Source organism: Psittacula echo (genome assembly GCF_963264785.1).
Source record: "Psittacula echo genome assembly, chromosome: 3".
NCBI classification, from domain to species: domain Eukaryota; kingdom Metazoa; phylum Chordata; class Aves; order Psittaciformes; family Psittacidae; genus Psittacula; species Psittacula echo.
The window spans coordinates 1,944,872-1,957,079 of NC_137736.1; the positions used below are offsets into that span (position 1 = coordinate 1,944,872).

Sequence of the window (12,208 nt, forward strand, 5' to 3'; positions counted from 1 at the left end):
ATGTTTCTTATTTACATATAACCTGTATTATTGTTTATCATAATTTATTATTTTAATTATATACACCCTTTATTATTGATACACACCCTGTATTAGTATAGTTTAAAGTGAAATAATAAAGGTTATTTTTGTAGGTCCAGGAGGAGATTCCCGCAAGCCTGGAACTTTCCAGCACTGATAAGTTTAAGTTAAATGTACTGATTTTGGTTTGCCTAGTTAAGTGGTTGTTACCTGGCATTCAGTCTAGTGAATGAGCATCCAAAGAGGGAGGAGACCCCAAAAGCAAACTGACATAATAAAAGACTTCAGAGAACTGGGGGGGGAGTGATTGTTTTCGTAAGAATTGTCCAAACTTGCACCTTTTGAGCACTTTTTTAGTTGCCTATTTGAAATATGATGTCCCACTTAGTTTTCATGATTAGGTTTTCTTATGTTTAGGGTATGGGGCACAACGACACATGATGACTTGGGAGGTTTGTTCCTCAGTGCCATTGCCCTGCACACCACAGCCCTGCAGGTGCTGGGGTGCTGGGTGACATCCGAGGGGAGACCTTCCCTTCTGCTGCTCTCCAGGGCTTGGCCTCTGTTTTCCTTCCTGTCAGCAGAGGCTACCCTCTTGTGCTCTCCATAATGGATAGGGAACATAGATTATTTGTCTTTTATGTATTTAAAGCCTGTTATTTTGTCTTTCTCGAGCTAAATGATGCTAGTTTTTACAGAGGTTTTCCTTTAATTTTGCTTGGCCTGTTTTCTTCATTCTTCTTTTATTTCCTTGCCTTTTTTCCATTCTTTTTTCCACAGTTTTTTCCTTCCCCCCTCATTCTCTGTGTTTTTTACTGTTTTCTCTTTTCCTCCTTTTTTTATTGCTTTTTTTTTTCCTTCCTTAGTGTATTTCCTAGACTACAACTACTAAATTGTACTCTTAACAAGCAGTTTGCCCTACTTACAACAAGTACTTGCTAGTAGCCTAACCATGATACACTCTTAAGTTGTTTTTTCAGTACCATAACTAACGTAGCACTCCCAGGTTTGAGTTAAACACTGAATTTCAGGCTGAGTGTTGGTTGAAATACTTGGCTGACTAAGGTCCAGTCAGCTGTGTCTGTTCGGGTGTAAGGAAAATGCAATAGTTGGGATCTATGCAGTAGATTACTCATGCACTGTAATGTTAGTATCCGGTTCCTAAGTGTGCCTTTTGAGGGCAGTTTTGTAGCAGGCAGGGTTTGCCTGTCTTTCACTTACTTTAATGAGGGCATTCTTAAAGGCTGAAGAACTCTCTACAAAGTAAAATAGGATTTTGTATTTCTTCCTCTTTTCTATAAATGAAGAGAAAAAAAGCGAACTAGAAAAAGAGAGATTATTCAAAATCAGACTTCAAGAAGAAACTTTGCAGCAGTTTATGTGCATCCTCGTGACTTTTCAGGCTTTGTTTCTTATGCTTGAGTGTCATGGAAAGGTTCATGTTCATTTGGTATCTTTTAAAACCCAGTTGCCTGAAGTGGTGACACAAGCAGAGTATTCCTTCCAGAGAATAGGCAGGTTTTTATTATGTATTGAAGGCCTGAGATTTCCTTGTTCAGTAAGAGGTGGTCTTGTGCTATCCTGTGCACATGCTGTCTGTGTGGTTTCCATTCTAAAAGTGGGTTTAGAGACAGCTAGCACTTGAAATGCCCTTAAAGACATTCTTACTGGTAGCTCTGAAGAATTAACCACGATAGTATTAACCAAAAGCAGAACTAAAGGATACACACATGAAAAAGGCAGGTGATCGCTAGTAACAAGACTTTCCCCCCCACCTTCCTTCTTTAAAAAACTTGAAGCATCCTGATTCTATGCTAATGGTGAGTACGGTTGTTCAACATAAAGTGCTTTTTGCACTAGGCAAAACACGATTGGTTTCTTTGCATTAAAAAACCCCAAAGAACATCTTATGCATCTTGTGCATGTGAGCGAGCAGAGAAAGAGTAGAGCTGCTGTTTAAAATTGATTGACTTTTATTACATGTTGCTTTTATTGCTCTCTGGTAAGCATGAAAAATTCACTTGAAAGAGTGCTGTTGACATTCTTCTGATCATCTTAGGGTTTAATTTTAGGTATTAGAGAACAAAACCATCAAGCAACTCGTATCTGAGTTTAAGAGAATTATGAGTAGTTTAAAATCACTTATGAAGATGGAAGAGATGTCATTAACAAATAAGTAAGACTTGTTGCAGTGTTGCTAAGTGTTTCATGTGGTGACAGCCTATCCCAAATCTCTGCTAGCAAACAGGACTCTGTTGAGTCTCAGCATGTCCCCCATTAAACTATCACATCTCTGAAAATTAGAAAGCTCATTAATGGCTTTCCGCTGGGAAACAATAAAGAATATATTCACTGACTGGTCAGTAATTAGTGCCAGCTCATGTTTGTCCTTCATCATAGGAATATTCTGCTTCAGTTATCCCAGAGCTAAAAGGAAATTTATGTTTTAAAAAGCTTTATGTATTCATGTGGTGTATTTTACTGACCGACTTGTGAGAAGATGAACTGGTCTCCCAGTCTCCTGCTTCTTCGTTGTCAGCTCAGGTCACTGACTTGGTAGCCCCTGAAACACCAAGCCGTTAGTGTCATAGTTCGATCCTCTTTTCTCTCTCTGGTATTTGTTTGTGTAAAGTAATAGAGAAGTTAGATAGTGTAAAACAGAGCAGAAAGTGTGGAAAATCCACTTGAAGCTTTCCCTTTGCTCCTTTGTACCTGGAATTTTCATGGGCTCAGCTGAGGGCCCAGCTGGATTCCAGGAAATGTGACTTTAAGGTAACAGGAAAACAGAAATCATTTCCACTGTCCTCGTGGAAATGAGTGTTGCTGACGGTCAGAGATTCTTCCATAGAGAACCTTCCAACAGGGAGTGCATGCACCACAGTTACAATTCCCATCTCTGGGCTTCGGCTTTTGCAGCTCTGGGATTTCTTCCCAGTCTTTCTTAGAACATGTGCCTGGGTTACTCTTTATGACCTTTATAAGGATTTGGGTGTTTGTGGATGTACTTTGGGGCATGCCTGATGACTGCAGCTTGTTCAGCACAAGCACTAGCGGCATCATCAGTGACAGATCAACCATGGGGTGAGATAGACCCAGAATTAGGGCTGCGGAAATTGGTCATCTGTTTGTGTAGGTAATAACACTTATTGTTAACTAATACTTGCGTACAGTTGTGGGATTGGAATACAAACGTATGCAGTAGAAACCTAAATGTTCATTCTTCTCCCCTGCTACCCCACTAGCATCCATTTCTTAAGGAATCTTAATTTTACTTCTCTCTGAAACCCTATTAGGTATATATATTTATAAGACAGCCCAGAAAACTGTGATTGTTTGCTTAATGTTGGCAGGACCAGAAAGGTAGTAATACAGGCAGCACACCAAAAAGACAAAGAAAAGGGAAAAAAAGTTACTTTTTTTTGCTGGTGTAGTATCTGTATCATTTGATCTGTATCTGCACTAAAAGGAGGTGTAGAACATCACCCTGAAGGTATCTCTTGCAATCAGTAGAACATGAATGTCAGCCTTGACAGGTATCCTCTGGTGATGTTTTAAAGCATGTGTAGCTTATTTTAAGCGAAGCTGTCCATACTTTTGTCTTGTCTGAATATTCCTACTTTCTCCCTAGTGTCTGTCACTTTTTTGTCATCCTTAAGCTGAGAAATACCTTGTAAAATCTTGTTAGCTGTCTTTTAGTTTCTTTTTTCCTCTTGCTGACTTCTAAAAGCCATTACATCTGCCTTAAAAGACACCTGACATTTCTACTGATAGTGTAGGAAAAAAGTACATACCTTGTGATATGGTTCATAAACTTCATTCACTGCAAACTTTGCACTTTGGGTGCTCTGTATCTTCCATGCTTTTAAGCCTCTAATCCTGCAAAACCTCCATGATCTGTTCTGTGACTTTCTATAGAACTGTTTAATTGCCAAGCTTAAATACATGCTTCAGTTCTTGTAGGGTCCAGGTCCAAGTCTCTATTCAAAAGCTTGCTGGTGGGATGCTTGCCAGCACTCAGGGATCCCTGAAAGAGAGAGAAGGAGCTGGTGTTTTTGCTTGCCTCTGCCTGCCAGCGTCCGGTCTCCCATACAAACCAAGCAACTAACGCGCTATTGATGATGTGTTGAGGGGGAAAAGCATCAGAGAAATAAATAGAATCTGAAGAGTCCACTGAATGGATTCCATTGATGTTTTGCCATTCAACAAAGGAATAATGCCAGTAAAACCTGCTCTGTCATTTAATCATACGTGCGTTCACTTGACCATGGAGTGTGTTGTCTAAGTAGTTATGTTATGTCTTGCCAAAATCTTCCAGACAGAAAAAAAGCCCAGAAAATAGAATGAAAGTGCCCATTTTAGATGTGGTTTGTATTTGACTGGATTTATTCTGGGGTTTTTGTGTGGGACATCTCCTCTCATAATTGATTATATGATCGTATATAAAATATCAACAGTTCTAACAGAAACACCCATGAAGAGTGGGGGCAGTGATCTGGAAGATGAAACAATGCAAAGGAAAACAAGTTCATCACACTGTGTCAGCGTGTATTTTTACGAGAGGAAAAGTCCCATGAAATGCAATAAAGGAATAGACTGTTTTTCACTGGCAATCCTGTATTTGGCTGAGAGAGGCATCAGCAAAAGAGAAAAAAAGAACACCAAAGAAAGTCTCTGAAATAAGTAAAACTCGGAGGAAAGGGTTTGGAAGCACAGAAATACTAAAGAATAGGGGCTGTTCGTGTTATGAACGACTTCTGTTTTATAGGAAAGAGAGGGCATAGAGGATGGAGTACATAGCTTGGCATACCTAAGGGGTGGAGGGCTTCCAGACCCTGCTGTAAACGTGAATGTCCTGGTTTGAGCTTGGATAGAGCGGTACTTAGTTGCCAGCTGGGGTTAAACCATGTTAGTGAGGTTTGAAGTCACTTTGTGGCCTCAGTCCTTCCAATAGTGGGGTTAAATTGTGAGTATTTTTGTTGTTGACCATTATGAAGATTCACCCTGAAGTGGAAGCAAAGAGCAACTGTGCTTTGCTCTAGTAAAAGGTGCCTGTGTAACAGCCAGGATCTGGCTTACTCTGTGTCTTGGATCTCCTAAATGCTTGTTCAGCTGATAGGGTAGCGACCTATCTTGTTAAAAGCCTCCCTATAGTAGAACTGCTGCTTCAGGGTGACAAGTAAGCTAAAATGGTTCACAATTCAACAAAACAACCTAATGAGCATCGCTTGAATTCCTGAAGCTGAGCCTGCGTTTCTGTTTCAGCACTAATGTGCAGTAAGCTTTGATTAATTTAGTTCTAAATGTATTTGAAGGGTAACTGGGTGCTCAGTACCTAGCCTTATGCCTGGAAAACAAAAACTATTTGTCAGCGGGGTCATAGTAAAGTGATGTAATGTGCTGAGAGCTCCTTTGGGGTTTGAAAGGTGACTGGTGCTTGGGGTCTCTGCTGCCTTGCCAAGCTCAGTGTAGAGCATAGGCAGGGCCTCAGGGGTGATGGAGGACATGTAGAACACACCATGGGATCACTTAAGTCCTGTCCAGTTTTTTCTTGCTCATCTTTCAAAGGGCAGCAGGCAGAGAGGTGCCAGCTAAAGGCAATGCTGTTGTTGAAATAGCGCTGAGACTTCAGCTGTGCTCTGCAAAGGAGGATCATGGAGCTCTTTTCGAGCATTAGTTGCACAATAACAAGATAGAAGGCTACCAGTAATACTCATCTTACTTAGGTCTGACCATGGGCAGAAACCATATGCTTAGCTTACCTAGGTAAGTCAGTGCTAATGCCTGGAGTAGCTGTGTCCCTGTTATGCATTTATCCTGCTCAGAAATAAGCCACATACTTTATTGACAATGGTGATGCAACAAAACTGTGAGACTTAACAAATCTCTGCTACTCACAGGAGCTAAGTTCCTACTCAAATAGTAACTCAGCTACTTGTTGATTTGTGTCCACAAATACCCCAAACAAAAGCAAATGATGGGTCAGCACTTTACGAAGAGAGACAGATGGGGAGCACAGTGCAGTGTGATACATGGCAGGGGTCACGGTGGGATAGAAACAATCTCAAACGTGCATTTTGTGATACTGGGTTGCAGCTTGGTTTTCCACACTTTAATGTTCTTTTCAAGCCAAAGTTTTTTGTGTATTTGGATTCATCCGCTTTGGCAATCACAGATAAAGATTTAGGTGAAATGGTGCATGATTATATGCTGTGTAATGTTTGGTGAATAGATACGAGTTGGTTACAGAAAACGAGCAGAAAAGCAGGTGATATGAAATCGGAGTTTAAATGCTTACAGGTAGAAGTGGTGTGATGGGGACAGCAAAGTGCGGAGGTTAATGGCAAGAAGCTACGAAGTTATAGGGTATCCTTAACTGATGGTAGGTAGGTACTGCTGATGAGTGGGAACTAACAAAATCTAATACGCATTGAGGAAATGGCTGTTTTATATACAGGCTAGAATCTGTGAACCTGCTTTCTCCCAGGTTAAGTTGTTCCCTCCAGCAAACAATGTCCGAGGGTCCTTCAGCTTTCTGTGCTGTTGGGGTCTGCAGGGGAAGCGGTTGCTTACACCTATTTCTGCTGCAAACGAGGGCATGTTGTCAGGATGGCAGTGAGTGAACTGACAAGAAACACACGTGGAAGAGATCAGGATTAGTGATCACTGAAATGGAGGGGATACGTAGGAGCATGGCCAGGGCTGTACAGGCTGTAGCTGCTGTGCGAGGGTGGTTCTGGTGAGGCATTCACCCCGGCTCGGGCAACACTCAGGCAACTGGTGTCAGTGCAGGTGTCACAGCTTTCCCTTCTGCTGCTGTAGGCTGAAACATAGGTGCTCCAGCAGGCATATACTAGACAGCAGCATCCCGAAATACAGTGTGGCCTTGCACCTGCGAGGCTTGACCTCTTTTCATCCCCTTCTCAGTCAGCATCAGAGATGCTTTGCCTGTGGGACCAGTAGTTAGCAGTTAGCTTCTTTACCCTCCTGGCAAGAAGCCCCTGTGAGACTTCATCCATTCTGTCAGCTTTATAAGGATTTAGCTGGCTGACCACTCTCCAGGTTCAGTTTGTTTTGCTGTTTGTGGTGTTTTCTTGGGAAGCCAGCCATGCTCCTGTCAGGATTATCATTGATGTTACACAGTGCAAACAGAAGGCTATGAGGGACCAGACTCCGTGCCAGCAGCGCTTGCTTGCTGTGGGTTTCAGTACTCAGATGAGATGTACTGGTTTTATTTACTTATTAATTTGTTTGCCCCTTACTTGGGTAGCAGATCTCTTAAGCCATCCCCTAAATCTAGTAGTTAATGTGTGTTGAGCGTGTATTTTTACTTAGAGGTAATGGTGACATACTTCTTTATATAGGGGCACACACAAAGATAGGTACCTAAGTAAATACAGTTTACCTTCTGATGCACTTGGTTCAGTGGATGCTTTTGTTTGCTGCGCAAGGGCTCTTGTCAATGAGGACTTTGGATGTGTCAGGGTAACTGCTTCTGGTTGTTCACTCCAAATTCATGTATTAAACTTCAGTTCTCTCAGGCAGGGAGTCAGATGTCCCTATTGCACCTTTTAATGGCACTTGGGAAACCCTAGCTCGTAGCGTCATGGGATTCTACATCGACTTTGCTATATATAAGTGCGTGATTACCAGGTGAGTGGCTGGTAGTATGTTCTACTGCTAAAAAAGAGAGATACCCTGGTGTTCTCAGTGGCAAAACATGAAAAACTACAGTGGACACAGATGTGGAAGAGCTGTGGAGTTTCTCACTCAGTTGACTAGTGAAGCATGAGGGCTTTTCTGCTATCTTTCAGACAGGAGCCCATTTGTGAGCTGGAATGGAGAATGTCTTTGCTTCATGCTCTTTAATTGTACGCTGCTAGTTAATTGAGGCACTAGGTGGAAATGGTAAGATTGGACAAGGTACATCCATGATGTTGTTGATAATTGGAATAAATATCTAGTATGTCATCTGAGAGTCTTACAGTAATGCCTCATGTACTTGTCACTGGTTCGTTTAAGTGTTTATACGATGGGGTTTTTTATGTAACCACTTTTTGTGACTTTATGACTGTTTTTGCACGGCAGGTCACAGTAATGAAAGGCAGTAGTAGGAATAAGGATCATTCGACAGAAGGGGAAGGAACTGGGAAGCGACCAAAAAGAAAGTGTCTTCAGTGGCATCCCCTGCTTGCCAAAAAACTCCTTGACTTCTCTGAAGAGGAGGAAGAAGAGGAAGAGGACGAAGATATTGATAAGGTAGACTTCCTTGGATGCTTTGCCCATAAAATGTTAGTGGTGGATCATATTGTCCCTGGCTGTGCTTTTATTTTGTTTGCTTCTTGCTGTTCTTTTTTTATGAATAAGCATAGCAAATAGAAAGAGGTGAGGCTGTGCCATGAGGCTGTAAAGGCAAGTAGTAAATAACACAAAAGTGTGATTTCAGAATCTTGCACAAGACTCTTTCGATGTAGACAGTGGAGTTTTAACTGGGTATCTTGATCTTGCTCAAGATGGGGTTTTGATACATGTTTTTATAATGGTTCATTTTAGACGTGAAGTTACCCTGTGATTGATACCTGCTTGTAGTGGCTCTGGAGACCAAGCTATAGGTACCTTTCTTTGGGTTTTTTTTGTTCAATATTGAAAAAAGACAAAAATTAAAAAGGAAAAAGAAGGAAAAGGCCATCAATAATTTTTAGTGTCTTTGCATGTGAAATTCAACTTACCCTCCAAAGTATTGAGAGCACAGGGGCAATAATCTGTCTCTGGTGTGACACCTGATATTTTGATCCTGTTCAGTGATGCTGGCCTTACCCTTTTTCTGTAAGGACCCCACAGTGTGGCAGCTCACAAATGCACAGTTAACTCATCCTCTATAGCAAGAAGTCAAAATGGGTTATGGAGACATCATGTTTACATCATGTGGGGTAATGTTCATATCTGCATCTTGATGCTTTCCTAAGGCAGGAAGGGAGAGGTCAATGCTGAGAGGACTGCCTTGAGCCATATAATGATAAGGGAGGGTGACCTTGACAGGGATAAGGAGGAGCCTGATTCTCTGACAGTGCTTTCTGTTGATCTACAGGTGACTTTCACAGTGTGGTATAAAACAGCAGTGTTGCACTTGGGTAGAGACGGTTTTCTGTTTCATACAGTAATTCGTTCCATTCAGTCAGAACTAGATGTCTGCGGTGCGTCCCTTGTAGGAGTGATACGCTGTCCTGTAAGTGGAGAGAATGTACTTTGCAGGTGTACTCTGTTGAGAGATTTGCCCTCTGACTGGGCAGCTGGGCAGTGTCTGCACTGCAGCACTGCTCACAGCCTGAGTTTTGAATGGCAGGAGGTAGGAAAACAACTGTTACCTATGTGTTTTTCTTCCTACGCACTCTGTAGTCACAAACACGATTGACGTCCAAGGTAGCACTTCTCACCTCATCCCACTGAGATGATTTCTAGGTTGCGGGAAGGATTTTCTCCCTCCAGCCCTTTAGGGCTGTTAGGAGAGAATGGTCCTCAGCTTAGAAATCTGCTTCACTTGCAAGTCAAGAGATTAAATCTTGCAAAGAACATGAATAAACCTTGGGCTGTCAGGTGAGATCTGATGTAGAACTCTGGGTCTTCTGGACAGAATGGATGGCCTTTGGAGACAGCTGTGTGCATCCGTGTGCATCTCCCTTGTTCACACACAGACTCTGTCTCCATGAGAAGCGTGGATAGCTAGATTTACACATGTTCTCTTTTGGCTCTGCTAGGTGCCACTCCTTGGCGCTGACAGTTTAGAGCAGGATGCTGATGAAACTGAAGATGACGAGTCCTCAGAGCAGCGAGCTCGCCGACCAATGAATGCATTTCTCTTGTTCTGCAAGCGCCATCGCTCCCTCGTGCGCAAAGAACACCCTCGCCTCGATAATCGTGGCGCAACCAAGATCTTGGCCGATTGGTGGGCTGTTCTAGATCCAAAAGAAAAGCAGAAATACACTGACATGGCCAAGGAGGTACGTTCCGTGTGAATAGTGGGTGCAGCGGGAGTTCATTACGTATTTGTCTTCTATTTCTCTATGTATTAAATGTTTTCTGTGTAGTCTTTCTCTTCCCTGAGTTCCTCAGCTTCCGTAGTCGAATTATGGTGCCCTGAGAAGCTGCTGTTCTTGATTTGATTCGCTTGGTCCTTTGGACCAGAATGAAAGGAAGGTGGTCTGTGTACACTAACTAACCTAGCTCTAGTAGTCATTGGTACAAATAAGGTACAAATATTGGTATATATTCACTTTGTGGCAGCTATCATCTGATAATTCCTGTGGATTCAAGCATTAACACAGGTATAGTGGCTCTTGAAAACAATAACATGCACTTCAGTGTTAGCTAACTAGTAATACTTGGCTCAAGCTATATATATAGCTTGATAATACAGGTTGCTATTATAATATAGGTGGACCAGATCAAAAGCGTAGTCAACAGATATTGACCTCTGTACCTTTGGTGCTGAACAATTAAAAAATGATTAGTGTTTTATGAAGTTTCAGTAGTCTCTCCCTATGCATTGTTAACTGGTTTCTGATAAGAGAACCTTTGATGAAGCAAAGTCCAATACCCGAATCAGAGGGCAGTACATAACCAGGGTCCCTTAACTGGGAGCAAGGAAAAGAGATTTTTCCCCCAAATTTCATGAGGTATCTTCATGTCAGTTTGAAATTTAAATGAGGCTTCTTAAGAAACAGCTTGCTTGGCTAAGCTGACCCCAAGAAGGCTGCAGATATCGTTAGCAGAGTGAGAGAGACACTTTGGTTGATGACAGTTTCTTAGGTTGATAACATCACCTCAAAACAGATCCCTGTAATTACCTATGGGATGTAGATTGTGAGTAACTATTGAGTTCTGTATGGCAGGTTCTTTTTGAAGCGGGGTTTGTAATTCGCTGCCCATGACACAGTGTCAAAACCCTTGAGTCACAGCTTTGTCCAGCTGTTATTGATTTGTTCTGCATTCCCACTTATGAATTAGCAATGCTTCTTGAAATGTGTGGGAAAAGGGAATGGGAGATGCAGTGCAGATACAGAGGAAGGAAAGATGAAAATGGAGAAATTATTTTTGGAAGAAACAAAACTGATGGGGCTGCTTTCTTTAACCTTTTGTCTTGCTGAAGGGAACTTTTATTCATTAAGGAGAAAAATAATTGCAGAACTTCTGTATGAAATGACAGATCTGAAACTATTAATCATATTGTTGTAGAAATCATTGTTCCTGTAGTGATTTATTTATTTCTCTTGGCATGAAGAACAAATTGCATATTCAACGTCAAAGTGAAACAATAAATCTGAGTAGTTTACATCATTACGACAAGTTCCAAGAATGTCATTTTTATTCTTTGAACAGTTTTATGTTACAACAGTAATTAGCAGCTATAATGTGCTGTTGCATATATTTGGGCCTTCTTTACTAACAAGCCTATTCTGTGCGTGTGTATTGGTTGTTCTGTTTCAACACTCGCTTTTGTAGTTAGGCTTACTGCTGAGACTGTCAAAAAGATGTTAATGTCTATGCTAGTGCAAACCATTTATTGGTAATTTTCTTTTTCCTAAGGAGAGCTCATTTAAAAGTGAGGAAGGTGAATGCTTTTGGAAAGATATAAAGTTTGCATTGTACCAATAATATTCTGTTTGAGTACCTATATGTATAACCTCGCTGATGCTTAAAATACAGTGGATGAGCTTCTGTTACTTACATGTAGCTGTTGGCTGCCCTTGGCCTTCCAGTTTTCACGGCATAGCCTCTAGCCACTGCTTTGTCAGGGCACACATCTCCCAGAGGACCCTCTGTCATATCTGCTACCTGCACAACATGTATCCTGAGCATCTGAACTGCTCCTCAGAGCTACGAATGGCCCTGACAGAAGTGGTCCCTACTACAGGGGCTACCACCCTTGCTTGTTTTATAGTCTCAAGAATGCTTTTACTACTTGAAGCCACAGCTTACAAAACCAGTTTAGATCAAGCATCAGGCAAGAAGCTTTCAAGTTTCTTAACCTGCTTAGTACCAGCAGCGACTGTCTCAGCAGTGTGCAAACCAAGGCATTTGTGTATCTACTTACATGCGTCTAGCTGTATGCAAGCTCCAGGATTCTGGAAGATTGTGAGGCACCCAGACTTTTTTCCAAGTGGAATTATGAGAACTCTCCTAGTGCTTTGGA

At 41.7% G+C, this 12,208-nt stretch overlaps 1 protein-coding gene across 3 annotated transcripts in view; it reads left to right on the top strand.

The window, feature by feature from the left end:
• LOC308219424 (HMG box transcription factor BBX-like) overlaps positions 1-12,208 on the top strand; it is a 134,331-nt gene that overhangs the window by 69,120 nt on the left and 53,003 nt on the right. For all 3 annotated transcript variants that reach the window (XM_080614340.1, XM_080614339.1, XM_080614341.1), the window contains exons 3-4: positions 8,107-8,277; positions 9,774-10,016. In XM_080614340.1, the coding sequence (XP_080470466.1) occupies positions 8,116-8,277; positions 9,774-10,016 (405 nt within the window). In that variant the 5' untranslated portion in view covers positions 8,107-8,115. The remainder of the gene's footprint in view (positions 1-8,106; positions 8,278-9,773; positions 10,017-12,208) is intronic.